The sequence below is a fragment of the Hirundo rustica genome, chromosome 6 (genome assembly GCF_015227805.2).
Source record: "Hirundo rustica isolate bHirRus1 chromosome 6, bHirRus1.pri.v3, whole genome shotgun sequence".
NCBI classification, from domain to species: domain Eukaryota; kingdom Metazoa; phylum Chordata; class Aves; order Passeriformes; family Hirundinidae; genus Hirundo; species Hirundo rustica.
Window position 1 is genome coordinate 33,446,331 of NC_053455.1, and position 15,798 is coordinate 33,462,128.

The 15,798-nt window shown below is 34.3% G+C and overlaps 1 protein-coding gene across 13 annotated transcripts in view; it reads right to left on the reverse strand.

Annotated features, from left to right (window-relative positions):
• The window catches only part of RYR3 (ryanodine receptor 3), a 194,929-nt gene that overhangs the window by 59,903 nt on the left and 119,228 nt on the right, over nucleotides 1-15,798 (reverse strand). For 7 of the 13 annotated variants that reach the window (XM_058420965.1, XM_040067393.2, XM_058420966.1 and 4 more), the window contains exons 49-60: nucleotides 14,966-15,056; nucleotides 13,397-13,537; nucleotides 11,528-11,709; nucleotides 10,514-10,592; nucleotides 9,180-9,269; nucleotides 7,596-7,745; nucleotides 6,082-6,144; nucleotides 5,582-5,657; nucleotides 5,289-5,412; nucleotides 1,771-1,886; nucleotides 1,425-1,492; nucleotides 319-440 (exon numbers count right to left, since the gene is read on the reverse strand). In XM_058420965.1, coding sequence (XP_058276948.1) covers nucleotides 319-440; nucleotides 1,425-1,492; nucleotides 1,771-1,886; nucleotides 5,289-5,412; nucleotides 5,582-5,657; nucleotides 6,082-6,144; nucleotides 7,596-7,745; nucleotides 9,180-9,269; nucleotides 10,514-10,592; nucleotides 11,528-11,709; nucleotides 13,397-13,537; nucleotides 14,966-15,056 — 1,302 coding nt within the window. The remainder of the gene's footprint in view (nucleotides 1-318; nucleotides 441-1,424; nucleotides 1,493-1,770; nucleotides 1,887-5,288; nucleotides 5,413-5,581; nucleotides 5,658-6,081; nucleotides 6,145-7,595; nucleotides 7,746-9,179; nucleotides 9,270-10,513; nucleotides 10,593-11,527; nucleotides 11,710-13,396; nucleotides 13,538-14,965; nucleotides 15,057-15,798) is intronic. The other 6 variants (XM_040067396.2, XM_040067397.2, XM_040067399.2 and 3 more) reach the window with 1 other exon arrangement.

Genomic DNA, 15,798 nt, shown 5'->3' on the forward strand with positions numbered 1-15,798 from the left:
TAAGCATTTTGATGTCATAATCTACAATTACAGATTGTAAAAAAAATAGTTATGATATATGCTTAACTCTTTAGTTGTGTTTATATTATTATATGTATGTATGTGTGTATATGTGTATATATAATATATATATATGTTTACATATACGTATATAAAGAATCACAAGATGAGGAATCACTTACTGCCATTCTTGTACAGAATAAAATATCCACTTTCTAGGTGAGGAAAGTAAGCTTTTGAACTGTCTTTGTTGTCTAAGAAGATACCTTTAGTTATCTGAATAAAACCCTACTGTGGATATCTTAATTTTTTACTTACCTTGCTACCATTTCCTTTTCCTTATTTGATGCATATCCACTGCTACTGAGGGTTTTTGATGGAGAAGACAGGAAGTAGAGGCAGTGATTTGTAAAGTATTGATCAACTAATGGTAGAAGAACCTAAAAACATAGACACAAAATGTATTTTATAAAGAGCACAATGGTAAGTGTAGCAGGAATGCTCTGATTGTTCAAAGTTCATAAGAAGAATTTTAGTTTTGTAACAACTGTATGTCACTGAGACACACAAAGCAATCACACGCAGACAAGAGATTTTCGCAGAGGTTCCTCTGATCCAGCTCCCAGCTGAAAGAGCGGAGAGAAGAGACCCCTTTGTTTATTCTTTTACTTTTTATACATTTGTGGGTCTAGCAGAAGATTGGCTTTTTGGGGTTTCCACCCCTCAGCCTCAGTGGCCAGACGAGTTGTCAGTTATAATTGTTTTCAGGTTAGAAATATGCAAACAAAGGACAAAGAATGAAAAACAAAGGGTTTGTTTATATTACTTCTGTGGGAAAGGTAGAAAACTGCTCTAATATTCTACAGTAACTAAAAGATCTGACTCCATTTATGAAAATCAAAAGGCTAATAAAGAAACTCAGAAAAACCAGAGTAACAACTGTATTTTTTATTTCAAACAAAAACTCATGTAAATTAAAACCTGAAGCCTTACCATTTTATTCAAAGTTACATAAATAATAAACAGACTTCCACAGAGATATCTCTTTTGGATCTAATACTGCATAGAAGTATTTTTTCTGCTACTTAGATGGTATCTTCAGTGATATCTTGTGGTAAAAAAAATCAGATTAAATTTATATATTCAGTGAGAGTATTTAATATCATGCAATGAATAATCTGCCTTTTAATTTTTATGTTCCTTCTCACACAAAAACAGATACATTGAAGTATTTTGAAATATTTGAATCCATCAAATATACTGAGATACTTTTGAAGACATTTCAAAATAATTTATAACAGTTTGATTAGTTATCATTTTAAAAATGGAAAAGATGTATTTCTATTATGTGAAAAGCAGTCTAACATTACAAATTTATATATTCTGTATAGAGGAACATATATGAACATGAGATAATCACTCACTTTAGCAAAGAATTTTATTTCCTGGTCATGTGGAGATTTTTCAGTTTTTCCACTGGTTACAATGGCTTCTGCAAGGATACAATCAAGGCAGACACAAATAAGAAGTTGTCTAATAATAAATAACACAATAGACCTTAAGATAGACACCAAAAATTAGTTTACTCAAATAAAAGAGCAGAAACAGTTTAGCTAGTTACAAATGTTCAAGAATTAATTCTGAAAATTAAAAGACATTATTTAAGTTTCTTGAATGCAATAAAATCTATTATTAAAAATGTAAACCTATCAATCAAATATTTAAATTTCAACAATTTTAATGATTTGAAAACGAAAATCTGCAACTTACCCAAATGTGCAATAAACTCTTGAGCAGAATCAACATATTTTAAAATTTTCTTCAGAAACTTGAAGGCAAACCTCTTTTCCATAGATGAAGCATCCAGCTCCATGTCGTTCAGGCCCCTGTTTTGACAAGGATTAAGAGAAGTAGCATTGAGGATGGCACTAGTACAAATGATGACACTACTATGAAGCATTTCATGCCTGATTTTTTTAATATTGTAAATTTTCATAAGAAGGAGAAAATGACCATGGTAACTCTTAATTATCAACTGTCTAGGAAGAAATAGAGAAAAATGAACTGACTTTAATAAGAAGTATAATAGCTTATGATTTAAGTGCCCAAAATACAGTTATTTTAGGAGAAGAACTTTAGAGTGCTACCTTATTGCACAGACAAAGCCATCATACATCTGAATATAACAAAGTAATTAATTGGTCACTCAATTTCGACTGCTGGCACATTTATGTTCCAGGTGTTTGGGAAGTCAGCAGTTGCATCTTCATAAAATCAGCCTAAGTACTATCTTTCATTCGATTAATCACTGTTAAACTTCATTTTGTCCTTTAATTTTATGAAGGAACAAAGCCAAAATTACTTCAGCTACTAAATTAAAACTTAAATGTAAGTAACAAACTATTATATTATTAAAGTATTTGAAAAATTTCAACATAATCATTTCCAAAGAGGTGTTTATTCTTTAGGATAAATTCATTGCCTAAATCATGGCTGATCATACAAGATATTAAAGAGGAATAAATTCCTCATTCTTCCTTCCACGAATCTGCAAACAATGCTTTCTGTCTTGGCATCAAGGACAAGAGCAGAGATTTTTTTTTTCACTGCCCTTTTGAAATCACTTAATTTTATACATTTTTAAAATTTATTCTGTTTTCAAATGTACTTGCTGTCACAGGTCATTAATTTTTTCATCTTCATTTCCTTGAAGTTCTCTCGTACTTTTGTTTAGTTTGCAACTTCTTCATAGTCTCTTTTTTCCAATATCGAAAAATCTAAACTCTGATTGGATTTTCTATTGGTAGATGGTGGGTTGTACCTGGGATATCTAACTTTATCAAGTGAGGAAATAAATGAGTGACATTAAGGAAAACCCTCTGGTTAATTGTAAATGGCTTCATCTGCTTCTATACAGCCTCTTCAAATAGTAGGAGATAGGAAGGCTCAGCCCTTATCAGTTAAGAGAAAATAATCTGTCCACGGGACATGCAGAAACTACAGAGGAGCTGAACAGTGTGTCAGAAGTCGGGAAGAAGGAAGGAACCGGTAGTTTGTGGCACTGAGGCAAAAGCAAGAAAGGAAGAAGAAAAAAAGAGAAGTTGCTGGACTCACGGCTGCGGTATAAGAAAATGGCCATTTGTACTGAGAGTCCTTACCACTGGTATGGGAGTAGACCAGGGGAGTATTAGACTAGCAGTTTAAAAACAGCTGCGACAGAAATCCAAGGGGGGGGGGGGGGTGGGGGGGAAGAAATTCCTGGAGGAGGTTGATGGAGCAGAAATTTTAACATCAAAAAAATGTAATAAATATATATATATGTTCTTTGCCATGTCAAAACACCGTTAAGAAAGAAATTGTTATAGTCTGGGGGAACACAGCCAGAGAACCAAGGAAGACATTACAATCCCATTTTAAACACAAACTTAGTAGGACTCTAATCTCCCATCTTAGTTTAATTTGTAAAAAAAATTAATAAAAATTCTATTTTAAGAGTTCTAGTTCATATACTTTGATGAATCTCAATTATCACCTGTGCAATCAAATTGTTTAATATGAATTAACAGCTCTGTATGCTTGCGAGGCATCTTCTGCTGCCTCACTCTCACAATGGAGACTAAGCACTTATCTGTATTTTCAGCGAGGTTATTGTAAATATTTTCTTTTTGAGTTTATAAGAAGTCATGTTTCCTAAGAGATTACACATACTTTCCTAAATATTGAAAGATGTGAAGATAGGTCTGTGAAGTATAAAAAACAATATCCAAAGACCTTGCAGATACTTAAATATGCTTAACAAAATACCATGTTACTTCTAATGCATACTTGAGTAAGGCCTGAGAAATTTATCTGTATGTCATAAACACACAAAGTGTTTCAAAAATTTTCTCAGAAAAGAACAAAAACCCAAAACTGGAGGCAGATGGTATACGTAAAGTACACATGCTGTTCCGCCTATACATTTCCAAATATAAACAATTCCTATGTTTTAATGATTAGTCCAATGTTTTCAAGAATGACATCTTGCAATGTGATAATTGCAATGGGTATTAAAAAGAATATATATATATATATATTTACATATATATATATACACATCTGAATATATTCATATATATTCATCTGAATTTAAAAAAAAAAATCTGAAAAGAGGATAATCTTGATTCTTCCTTATACAAGGCAATCACTGCAAGTTCTTTGGCCATATCAATGAAGTTTTAATATGCTTTTTCAAGTTGATTTGTCCCATGATAAAACACTGAAAAAAATGGTTTCCTGATCCAAACACACGGAGCTGTGAAATTTGAGCAATCCCAGTGGTGTTTCAAAAGATCATTCATTTGAACTAAGTAGACCAGCTTTTCTTATTTAATGTCTCTGAAGCAACTATAGAGGTTATAAAAATATTTGGTGGCATACCGACATTTTGTGTTCAGGCTGAGAACCTATATATGTGACAGGAAGGAATTTTTCTCTGTAGTAATACAGAAATGTATTAGAACTTTTTTCTCTCCTCTTAGAAATATTACTGATTCTTGACGCGAACAGAGTTACCTTTTGCAGATCCTAAAAATTGATTTTTATAAATTTCAGAGTATACTTCAAATAGACTTAAAAAGTAGAAATAAATTAAAACAGGTTAGATCTGACTCTATGCATGTAGAGAAAAATTTGTTCATTAATACAATTTAGTTCACAAAAATGCTTAATGCCAGAAAATTGAGGTTTCCTTTGTATTCAGGTGTTTGACATACAATAAAAGAGGAGACTTATAGTACAGCAATTCACAATTCCATTATATAAAGCCATATACAGCCCCACAGGCCAGCTCCTTTGAGACACAGCAATTCAAGTTACAGCAAAGGAAGTCTATGCTTTTGCTAGAGTAGAAGTTAATGTCCACAAAGTGGACATTTATCTTATTACTTTACAGAACTCAAAGCAAGATTTTTTTCAAAAACTGGATTAAAAAGCAGTTTTAGATAGATATGTTTCAGATTAATTTCCCACTGACACTGCTGGCTACTAATCTAGACATTTTAAATTATCCTCTTGTTTAATTACCCTACTGTTGCATTTTGTATTTACTATGATCACATACTTATCAAAAATGTTGCCTGAATGTGCTATCTTAGAAGAGTCTTTCTGAACATAAAAATAACTCTGATTCATAGAAGATATGCCGAACGGTAATTATGTTAATAACTGCCAGTCTGCAGGGAGATAAGATTAACGTGCTGGTTTGGGCACTGAATGCAAGCAAGCATCTGAAAAGATGTGTGACTTACCGAGATATGATTATACCATTGACTTGAAGGAATTTAAACAGCTCTTGTGCCTTTTCACGGTCCCGTGATTTCTCCTTGGCTGTCAATGTGTCATAAGGCACCAGTAAAGGATGACTACCTCCACCTTTAGTAAGTTGAAAGAACCGTAAGTTTTTCTACTGTAAGATTTATTCTGCTTCATGTACAAAAGGAACTAATCACTTCTGATTGTCTTACACTGTCATCTTTCAGATTGTTTCTTCTCCCTCATTCTCCTTGTCTTTTTTGGTGTGGTTTGCAGGACTGTGGCTTACCTTTGCTTTCCAACTCCATTTTCTTCTTTTTGGCCCATATATTATGGTAGTTTTCTGCCATTACCTCAACCATTCCCTACATTAGCATCAGAAAGAACAAGATGCAAGTTTAGGTGACAATTTAAAATTGTTATGCTACATAATTTTACAGTCTTGAGTAAAGTCTACACTCTTGTGATAAAGAAACATCATAGTTAAGTGGAATTTCTATATTCAGCTATCCTCTGAAGTCAACACAAACACAGGATACTCATATTATAACATGCTTTTGAGAGCCTCTTCCCTAGCTTCGTGCTTAATTATTTTCTGGGAACTCAGGAAGCAACAATGGCATGAACCGTAGAAATTTCATCTTTTAGTACGTTAATAGCATGCACCCTTACCATTACTACAGTCAGAAATACACTTATGAAGCCAAACTAAATTCAGCTTGTTGGTAATAATGAAACCAAGTATATCCATTCCTTTCAACATAATATATGCAAAACACAAATACAAACCTGAAGTTCCCTAGAAAGTGCCACATTAGAGAGATCAAGTGGTGTCGGGCTGTACCCATTTCCCTGCAGGGGAAAAGAAAATTATTCTCAGATAAAATAATGTCAGATAAAGGAACCAAATATTCAACTACAACACCTCTGTCATTGACCTGATTAGAGTAACACCATTCCCAATTTTATACTTCCTTGTAGAAACAATTCACCTATTTTAAAATGTACTGAAGGCACTGGATGATTAAGAGAATGGGTTTGCTAGTGTGGAATCATGCAGGTTGCTGCAGATAATTAGATCTCTCTATTCACTCTAGGTGTCAAGCTGAAAAGAACTAAGCTTTTAGCCTAGGAGGAGACCAATCATGAGACACACAAGGTGTGACTTCAAAACGTGACAGAACCATGTGGGAACACCTGAGTGGGTCCTGTGCTAAAGACTGACAACACAACAAAAAGATAAGTTATTTTCTTGAGGAATTTACAGACTAGAAAAAGCAGTAGTGTAATATATTAACATAATCTTCAACTGGTTTAAGTGAGAAAGCTCCAGTTCAAAAACCTGTTAGAGGTGCATGTTAAAGGTGAAAGGGTACATATAAACAAATCACAGAGTCCAAACATGTACTCAAGTTAACTATGTGCTGAAAACCTCTCCTCTGTCATTTCTCTATCATGCATCTTCTTGGGCAACAAGGCCCAACTGCAGAATAAGTTCAACTGGCAGGAAGCAGAGATTCCAGAGACAGCAGAATTTTCTATAAGGGAGCGAGGTTTGCTGAAGAGATAAGAAATGCTGAAGAACTATCTTGTAATGGAGTGCTCAGGGGCCCCTTTTGGGAAACAAATACTGGTTCTGAAGAAGAAGCCCAACACAGGCTTAATGTGCCAGGTACTGATGCTCACAGGATCAGTGCTGGTGCAAGTGTACATAAGGAGTTAGCTTGCGACACAGCAATGCACACTCCTTCCAGGGCTTGTGCCCAATGCATTGCTTATTAACTCTCACTATATTTATGTAAAAATGTGTAATTCACCTCGAGGAGTACAATAACAACTTCCCCAACACTATCAGCACCTGAAAATTTTGCCTGTAGCTTTAAAAAAACAAAAAAAAAAGAATATCAAATGTGCTATCTCTTTTGTCAGTCACAATTATAATCTTAACAAAAACTCATGTTAGGCTCTTCTTTTTGACAAAAAAAAAAAAAAGAAAATTGCTAGATTTAGGACTTAAAATACTTTGTCGGTTTGCTTTCAATGACTATATTAAAAATATCTTCAGTTCTTCTACAAAAATTAATATCTATGCTCTCTTACAGCCTCATTATATTTTTGGAATCCCCTCTTTAGTGTTGCACAGTGTTTATTATAGTGACTTGACTTCTGATCGCAGAACTCTACCATTAAAAGTTTCTATTCACTAAAAGAATATAAAAGTGACATAACTGTTTATAATTTATAAGTTAATTAATGAATAGGCCTTTTGTTTTCTAAACTAAAAAGTTTAAGTTCTACCTTACCTGACTAGACTGAGATATGCTACGAAGCTTTTCATTTTCACGCTGATGTATTATTGCTTCTCCTCCCTCCTTGGTCCTTTCTAGGCTCCATCCCAATGCCAACATGGTTTTCAATGATTCTCTGGCAGGCCAACGATAAATTTCCTTTTCCTTTGAAGAAAATAATGTAATTTTTTTTCTGTATTTAGTAAGTAGCAGAAGCACAATAAAAATATTCTATCCTTCTCTGCTAAGTGCCATGTGCAACAAAAGTATAGAAAAATTCTATATTACATGAGAACACAAAATATAGTTATTTTTGCATGAGAGAAAACCTTTGAAATACCTACAATTAAAAAAAAAAACAATATTCTTAGTGGCACTTATTGCTGGGATATATGATAGAAACTAACAGCACTGTGATGAGCCCTGGAGCAATAATGTGGATTGGACCTGGCAACTTATTCATTAATTCCATCAGCACAAAATAAAGAAAAGATAGTACTCGGAGTGCTATGAATCAGTTAAACAAGTATGTATCTTCAAATGCATCAAGCACTCAAGATTTCTTTTTAATCTTCCATTACTTATATCCACTCACAGACACAGAAGGTTACTGAACTATGCACCTCTTCATATAAACACAGCTACCAATAAAAAAATAGCAGCAGCCCATATTCCAATACTACTTTGAAAAGTAAAAGTGTTAGAAAAATTCTGAAAATTTGTGGCAAAATTCTGAGTATGCCATATTAAGATTTTCAAATCAATTAAACAAAAGTATTTCAGGTTGTGCCATAAACCAGTTGCTCAAAATGTCAGCTTTTAGGGATAGACTTGATTTTTATGTTCAAAAGTTCTAATTTAAGACAATTCAGAAAATTCTCTTTGAACTGCTTAAATAACAACCAACAATGCTTTGGCTCCTCTCCACAGATTCCAAAGCAATTTAAAAACCTTAAGAAACTCAGCCTCTTTAATCCCTATTGATTCTTGTCATGTCTATTTTCTGAACATGAAAAATGTGGTGAAGAGGGACATATGTAACTGACTTTTGTCTCCCAGTGAATCATTACAACAATAAGTAACAGAATTCAGATTCACTTCACTGTTCTGACAATTAGAAGACATTTGTGCCTAGTCAAGAAATTCAAATGTTAAATTGTCAATTCAAACTTTAAATGTTTTTCTGCATTTTCAACTGAATAATCTCCTACGCATTTTTTACATTTTTCTACGCTCTTTCTGGAAGAAAAAATTGCCTTCAGATATGTTAAATTATGCTTTCATTAAGCTCCAGGAGTTTCTGCCAGTCATTTCTCATCCATGGAAGCCTGAAAAAACTGTGCTACTGATACTTTTGAGTTCAAATTTGCCCAGGCCTATGAAGAAACAATGAACATTATGCCTAATGGAAGCAAATTATACCAGACTCAGAGCAAGATTAACTGAAAAATCACTTCAGCATAAAGTTGTACCTATTAACTGTAAGAATTCTTGTTTGTGCTTTTGCCTGACATTTAACAGGTTATATTTGAAATAGATTTTTTAAAGTACACAAATCAATCTTCTTCATATTGATGCAGCTGAAATTCCCTCTATTACCTTTTCAGCTAAAGTTTTGAAAGGCCTTATTAATGGGTGAGTCTTCATGTTTTCATCCAGTGAAACACCATATTTCCATCCACTATTAGTCTGAAAAAGAAAGAAAACCAACCGAAAACCCACTGAAATAAGATGAGAACAATGTCGATGAGCTGTTCTCTCAATGACAAGAGCAAATTAGCCAGTTTCCTTTGTCACATCAAACTGCCAACCCACTCCAGGAGCTGCTCAGTGCCACAGGAGAGGAGCGTGCATCAATCTGTGGACATGCAGGAACAAAACATGCCTGGGACAGAATGGGGGCTACCTGTGAGTAGTGGGTCTCATGAGACCATCCTGAGCCTAACTTACATTCAAGTGGGCTCATGCATTGAGACTGCACTGACTGAGGCAAAAAAGATTGTCTCAATTCTATGGGAGGCCAAAGTCAGAAACACAGAGAAGAACAGGTAACACTACCAGACAGAGCAACAAAGAATATAACGAAGGAATTCTTGACCTTAAGCAATAGTAACTGAAATTTATGGTTTGAAACTATTCTGTGCATATTTACACATGTGTATGTATGCGTACCTTCCTCTAAAAATTTGCATACATAGGCTCCTCAAACAACAGAATTATTTTATACAACTCTTCCATAAAATTGCTATTCATTTGTTATTAATTGTTACAATAAATTATTTAAGAATTCGTTGTCATATCTTGTAGCTCTGTAGAAATAATGAAACAGAAACATGACAGAGTGACAGAGCATTTGGAAAATTATAGAGAAATTCAATACATAACTTCTTAAAGCTAAAATGAAAGAAAAGCTACAGCTACTTATCTGAAATTTTAAAAATTACATTAGGCTGTACTTTCTTAGATCATGGAGCTGCTGCACCATTACCAGGCAAAGTGATGCCTAAAGAGCTATATATTCTTACTTACCCAAAAAACAAAAAAAACCCAAACCAAAACAAACAAACAAGCAAAAAACACCCCAAACCAAACAAACAAATTAAAAAAACCCACAAAAACCCCCACCGAAACAGAAACTAGAACAACAAAAACTCACCAAAAGCCCAAACAAATAAAAAAAGTCCCAAACCAAACTCCCTTTTTTTCAGTCCCCTCAAGTTTCTCCTAATAAATTCTTTGAAAAAGTAACAAATTACAATGCATTTTCTTAAGCAAGACGTTTCTTCCACATATGCCAAAACAAACATGTAGACATCCATATACTCTGAACAAGGGCCTATCAGTTAAACTGCTCAGTTTCAATTCCAATATTCAGACTAGGAATTATTTACTAGTCCTTATTTATTATTTGCCAGTCTTAAAATAACTCCTACCTTTTCAAAGGCCCATTTATCGTGGGAATGTTCAGCATACTTGCTTACAATATATTCCAACTTCTCAGGAAGTACAAGGCTGTAAGCAAAGAGGGATATGGTCATTCAATCATAAGTTAGTGAAGTCTGATTTATGAAAAAAAAAGCCAGCATAATATAGACTAATCAAAATGCTTCACCTCTGAATGAAGGCAAGGCATTTGATATGGCAGTTCCCTATTTTTTAAAAGAAATGCCACAAAAAGGGAACAGCTATAATGGCATTTACAGAGAGCCTTTAAGTACATAACAGTCACACTTTCTAGCAACTGAAATCACAAAGAAACAAAGAACTGTTTCATTGTAATACCGGTAATTTTGTTGCTAATTCTTAATACAGAGTAATATTTGCATGGATGTTTCACAGTGCATAATGATGGAAGGATAAGGCTTAAATAGCAAGACTGAGCTCGTGATCCTCAGTTCTTGAATATAAAGTCTGTATTTTAAAAGCACAAAATTACTAGGAAGGTCAGATCTCTGTTTAATCATTCTACATGATCTGCTTATTTTTCCATATCATGCTTCTACAGATCAAAATTAATTGAAGATTTTTATAAAAATGAGGCTATAGACCAATTGAATCACCAGATTTTTGTGATCTTGTGCAAATTTTCATAAACACACACAAAATAATGGTGGTCTTTAATTTATCCATCTCAAACATTTCGACTATTAGGCAATAGGGTCCCTAATGAATATAAAATTTACTAGTTTCTCTGCAGATATAAGATGGAAATATCTAACGTCAGTTCAGGGCTGAGAAGAATATGGTTTATGTCTGGTAAACAGGACATGTTGCAGTGAAGTACATGGCAGAAGAAAGCAAAAATCCCTGTACTACTTCTGAAAGTCTTAATACCACTAACATGTCAGTCACCAGCCAACTCTCCCTAGAGAAAACAAAAAATTGTAAACAAGGAATAGTATAAAAATATTTAAGGGAGGGAAACCACTATGAATGACATGACTCACTTTGATGTGCTGACAGGTTTGGGATCAAAATTTCCTTCTGGATCCACTGAAGTCTGCTTTTCCAAAGTTGACATAATGCGTGTATCTAAATAATCAGGGGGCAAGGCACCAGCTATAGCACTTAAACAAGGCAAAGCCATTCGAAAGAGCTCTGGATCATACTTCTGCAGGAGAGATAGGAACTGGTTGGAAAATCCAATAGAAAAACATGCAAAATGTTAGTGAAACCAAGCAGCCATGGCCACGTACAAATATTAGAAGATGCAAACAAACAGTAAATCACATTTAAAACTCAAACAGAGCAAAATTATTGTTGCAAGACATCTATTTTCCACTATATCAACACGATATATTCTTAAGACTACTCAGATTGACATAATAGTGTGCTGACACTGTGTATGTATATGCAATACGAGTTCAATTCAAGCTTTCTTTGGGCCATGAAGGCCTGTATAGGGAGGATAAAGTCTTGTTTGCCTAGGTACAGAGCATGACCATCTGTAAAATGCTGCCTAGTTCTACAATTACTAATTCCTGCAGAATTAGCAGAAGCTATTGTCATTTTGCCTTTCTTTCACCCTGCACTATTTCATTTTAATATATATTCATTAAAGGAAATTGTGATTTAATGTAGCAAAGTAATTTTCATTATTTTTAATGACATCAAACCTGTAAATATTTTAGAACAAAAAAGAATAGTGGAGAAAACTGTAGGTGAGCAGATCAGATTTACACAACTCTTCTTTCACTGGGCTAACAATGATTTACAGAAAAATAGAAATGTTATTATAGAGAGCCACCAGTATTGGCAGAAACTACATCATGTTAATTTATCTGTTAAAATCTAAGATGCACTAATTAGAAACAGTTTATTGCATCAGGCACTCCTGACACTCTTCACACTTGTGAAAGCAGTAAGAGAGGGGTAAATGTTACTAAAATCAAATACAAATAAAGCGTAAAAAGCCATTTCAGAATAATGTAAAGACCCTTTTTATGTCCATATTATAAATCGGAAGGCCAAGAGGAGCAATCATCTAAATCCATTGCTTAGAAAGAGAATATAAATTCAGTGAGACACAATGAATATGATTTTTTATTTTCCTGAAGCAAAAACTGATTTTTGATTGGGCTGAATTTGATCCCAAGCAAGCACAAAAAGTGTTTACTCAGTAAGACATTTCTCATATCAGAAATGTAACTTTTTCTTACTAAGAGAAAAACTAAATTAAAAAGTCCAAATAGCACACTTTGTAAGAGAAAAATGGAAGAGGGTTTATTTCATAGTGTATTGCATCATATCTCTTAAGCTGGGCAATAGCTGGAAAACTAAAGAAATATAAATATATTTGAATACAGGCAATGGAAATTTATTCTGCATATACCAACAATTGGATAAGCATATTCGTATAATTATCAAAATTAATTTTATGTCAGTAAAAAGTAATTTAAAATGTTTGGTAGAGATAAGAGAGCAGACAACACTGACACGTTAGTGCAGTGAAAACTAAATATTACATATGTATATATATGTGTATGTGTATATATATATATACACACATATATGCATGTGTGTGTGTGTATATATATATATATATATACACACACACACACACACATGCATATCTCCTCATTAGTAGCGCAAAGCTTACAAGTATATCAAGCAAAGATTTGACATTTCGTCAGCTTGGAGAGAAACTTTCAAGATTCAGTATTGAATTTTTCACTTCATTAAAAGCATTCATTGCTGTATCTCCCATATTAGATGAAACAACCGTTAAAATAGGAATTTCTGATCTTGGCACAGCAAATTATCACTGCAAAGCTTTTATACCCACCCCATAATGTAATGTGAATTGCAGCCATTACCTTATGAGACAAGGAATCAAATATTCCCCAGAAAAGTTTTTCAGTTAAATGTAATTCTTCTTCTGCTGCAATTCCATAGCTTCCCATTCCTGAGGGTAGACAGTAATATTTCCAGCACTGCTCATAGTGATTTGTCAGAAGCTAGATTTTCAAGAAATAGAAATGCATGTGAAACATTGGTATCTAGGAAAATAAAAAACTGTTACGTTAAACAGTTAAAGGAGTAATACGTTAAACAGTTAAAGGAGTAATATTATCTGTGTCTGTCTCTTCATTTCCAATGGCTCAGAATAATGGTCTTTTTTCCTTCTTTTTCTTTTTGGAAGAGCAGCAGAGCCCATTTTGTGAAAGTATAAAGCCTATATTATCTCCAGCTCCTGCTGTGGGATTCTCAGTGCTTACAGGGAGTAGCAAAATTTCAGAGTTGTCACCCTTTGAGTACAGACTAGCTCACTGGATAAAAATAGAGAAACTGAAATGGGTATAAGGCAGGACACGATAGAAGATGATGATGAAAAGTTTTAGTAATTCAAATTGATTTAACTCCTGTTCATTTGTAGTTGATGACTTCAGTGTTATTCAAAACACTACAAAAGACACCTGCAGAACACCCTCTTGGGCTGTGACTGCTCAGCTCTGGAAAAGTTGACAGAAAGAACTATCATGCAGGAAATATGTAACTTTAAAGAGCCAGTATATATGATTATTGGTGCAATTTCCATATAACTCTGAATTTCTACCAGTTTATTCTGTAGAACTAAAAATTCCAATCCCATGGAAATTTAATATCAAACTAGAATCTTGACATCTTAGTTTTTACTACAATTCTGTGTAGGAAGGGAAAAATAATAATTAAAAACCAGACAAAACACTCCCTCTACACCACACTTTTAGTCAAAAATTAATGATGCTCCAGAGTACGTTTGTGAATATGGCCGCTCTGCTTTAAAATATGATAAAATTTCAATTCTTTCACAAAAAGACACAGACCTAAGATCAGGCTGTTTTATTGCAACAACAAGAACAACAACAAGAACAACAACAAAAAAGGAACAAACCTGATAGAACAGTTCTAAATAGTATTTATCATTTAACAATTGTAATTCTGTTTTTACAGAACAAAAGGATATATAAAACTTGAGTTACATATTACTCAGAAATAAATGGTGAATTTTCCTTCCTGCATCCTTTCTCTTAGATTTCACTCAAAATTCATTCCTGGACCATGCATCCCACAAAGAGTTATTATAGTTCACATAGCAGAAAAAGAAGTCTCAAGATAACACTGACATTTAAATTGATACATTCAAATACTCTTTTGCTGAAGCAATGTGAAAGTCAACAGTTCACCATACAAAATATCATAATCCCCTTACTCTTTGCATTAGGCATGATTTCAAAAATTTTGCAAACATTACATTTAATTTGAAAGACTACAAAGCAATAACATTATTTTCAATTCAGAAGTAATTTTACATTGCTTTACCCTTCCCATTCTGTTTTTAAAAACAACAACAGTTTATTTTGAAGTTTTATGCTGGATGCACGTACAGAAAATAAAGTATTTACCTTGAGAGGCATTTTACAGTATTCATTGAGCAGGGGCACATCAAAAACCAGCCTTCTCAACAGCTGTTGTAGCATAGAGGGACGCAAATGGCTGTAAATGTAAAAAATAAATGTTATTAGCAAAATTCATACAGTTCAGTGTAAATGAAATAAAAATTGAAGTAAATTTACGTATTGGGAGACGAAACTCTCATTAAAAGCATTTTGAAAAAACAGTGCTAGGTGCTTATGGAATCTCACTATCTACTTATAGAAGGACATAGCACAGAACATTGTGCTACTTCTGAACAGGCAAATCTACATTTCAGTTCCTGAGATAACACTGCTCATTTATTTCATGCAAGAATAAAATAGGTCTGTTGCAGCGTGCAATAGCTGCCCCTGAGAGCGACCTGCGCTGTCGGGACCTGGAGCACTTTGCTAAGAAAGGCTGACGATGAAGGTGAGGAGACGGGGTCCTGTTTGGAAACCTGAGTGCTGTTTGTTTCAGCACATGCATAGGAGACAGTCTCAAATACCTTCCAGGGACAAGAGACCCAGGAGAGGCTGAGGGCACAGGGTTAAATACAGGGAAGAAGGGGCGGATCTGAGGGATAGTGTCCAATAGAGACAAGGTACAGTGATCCATAGGAGGGGCCAGGAACCGGGAAAACCAATGGGATAACAGAACCTAAGGAAAACTAACATATGTCTGCCAAGGTCCGTACGAGAGCAAGACTCTCCTTGCCCTCACCTAAAGGGGTGTTTTCTCCTCATCTGTCCCAGCCCCCCCCATGGCTGAAGCACAATAATCTTGGTGGCAGGCCCCTGGGCCTCCACATTGGTCCACACTA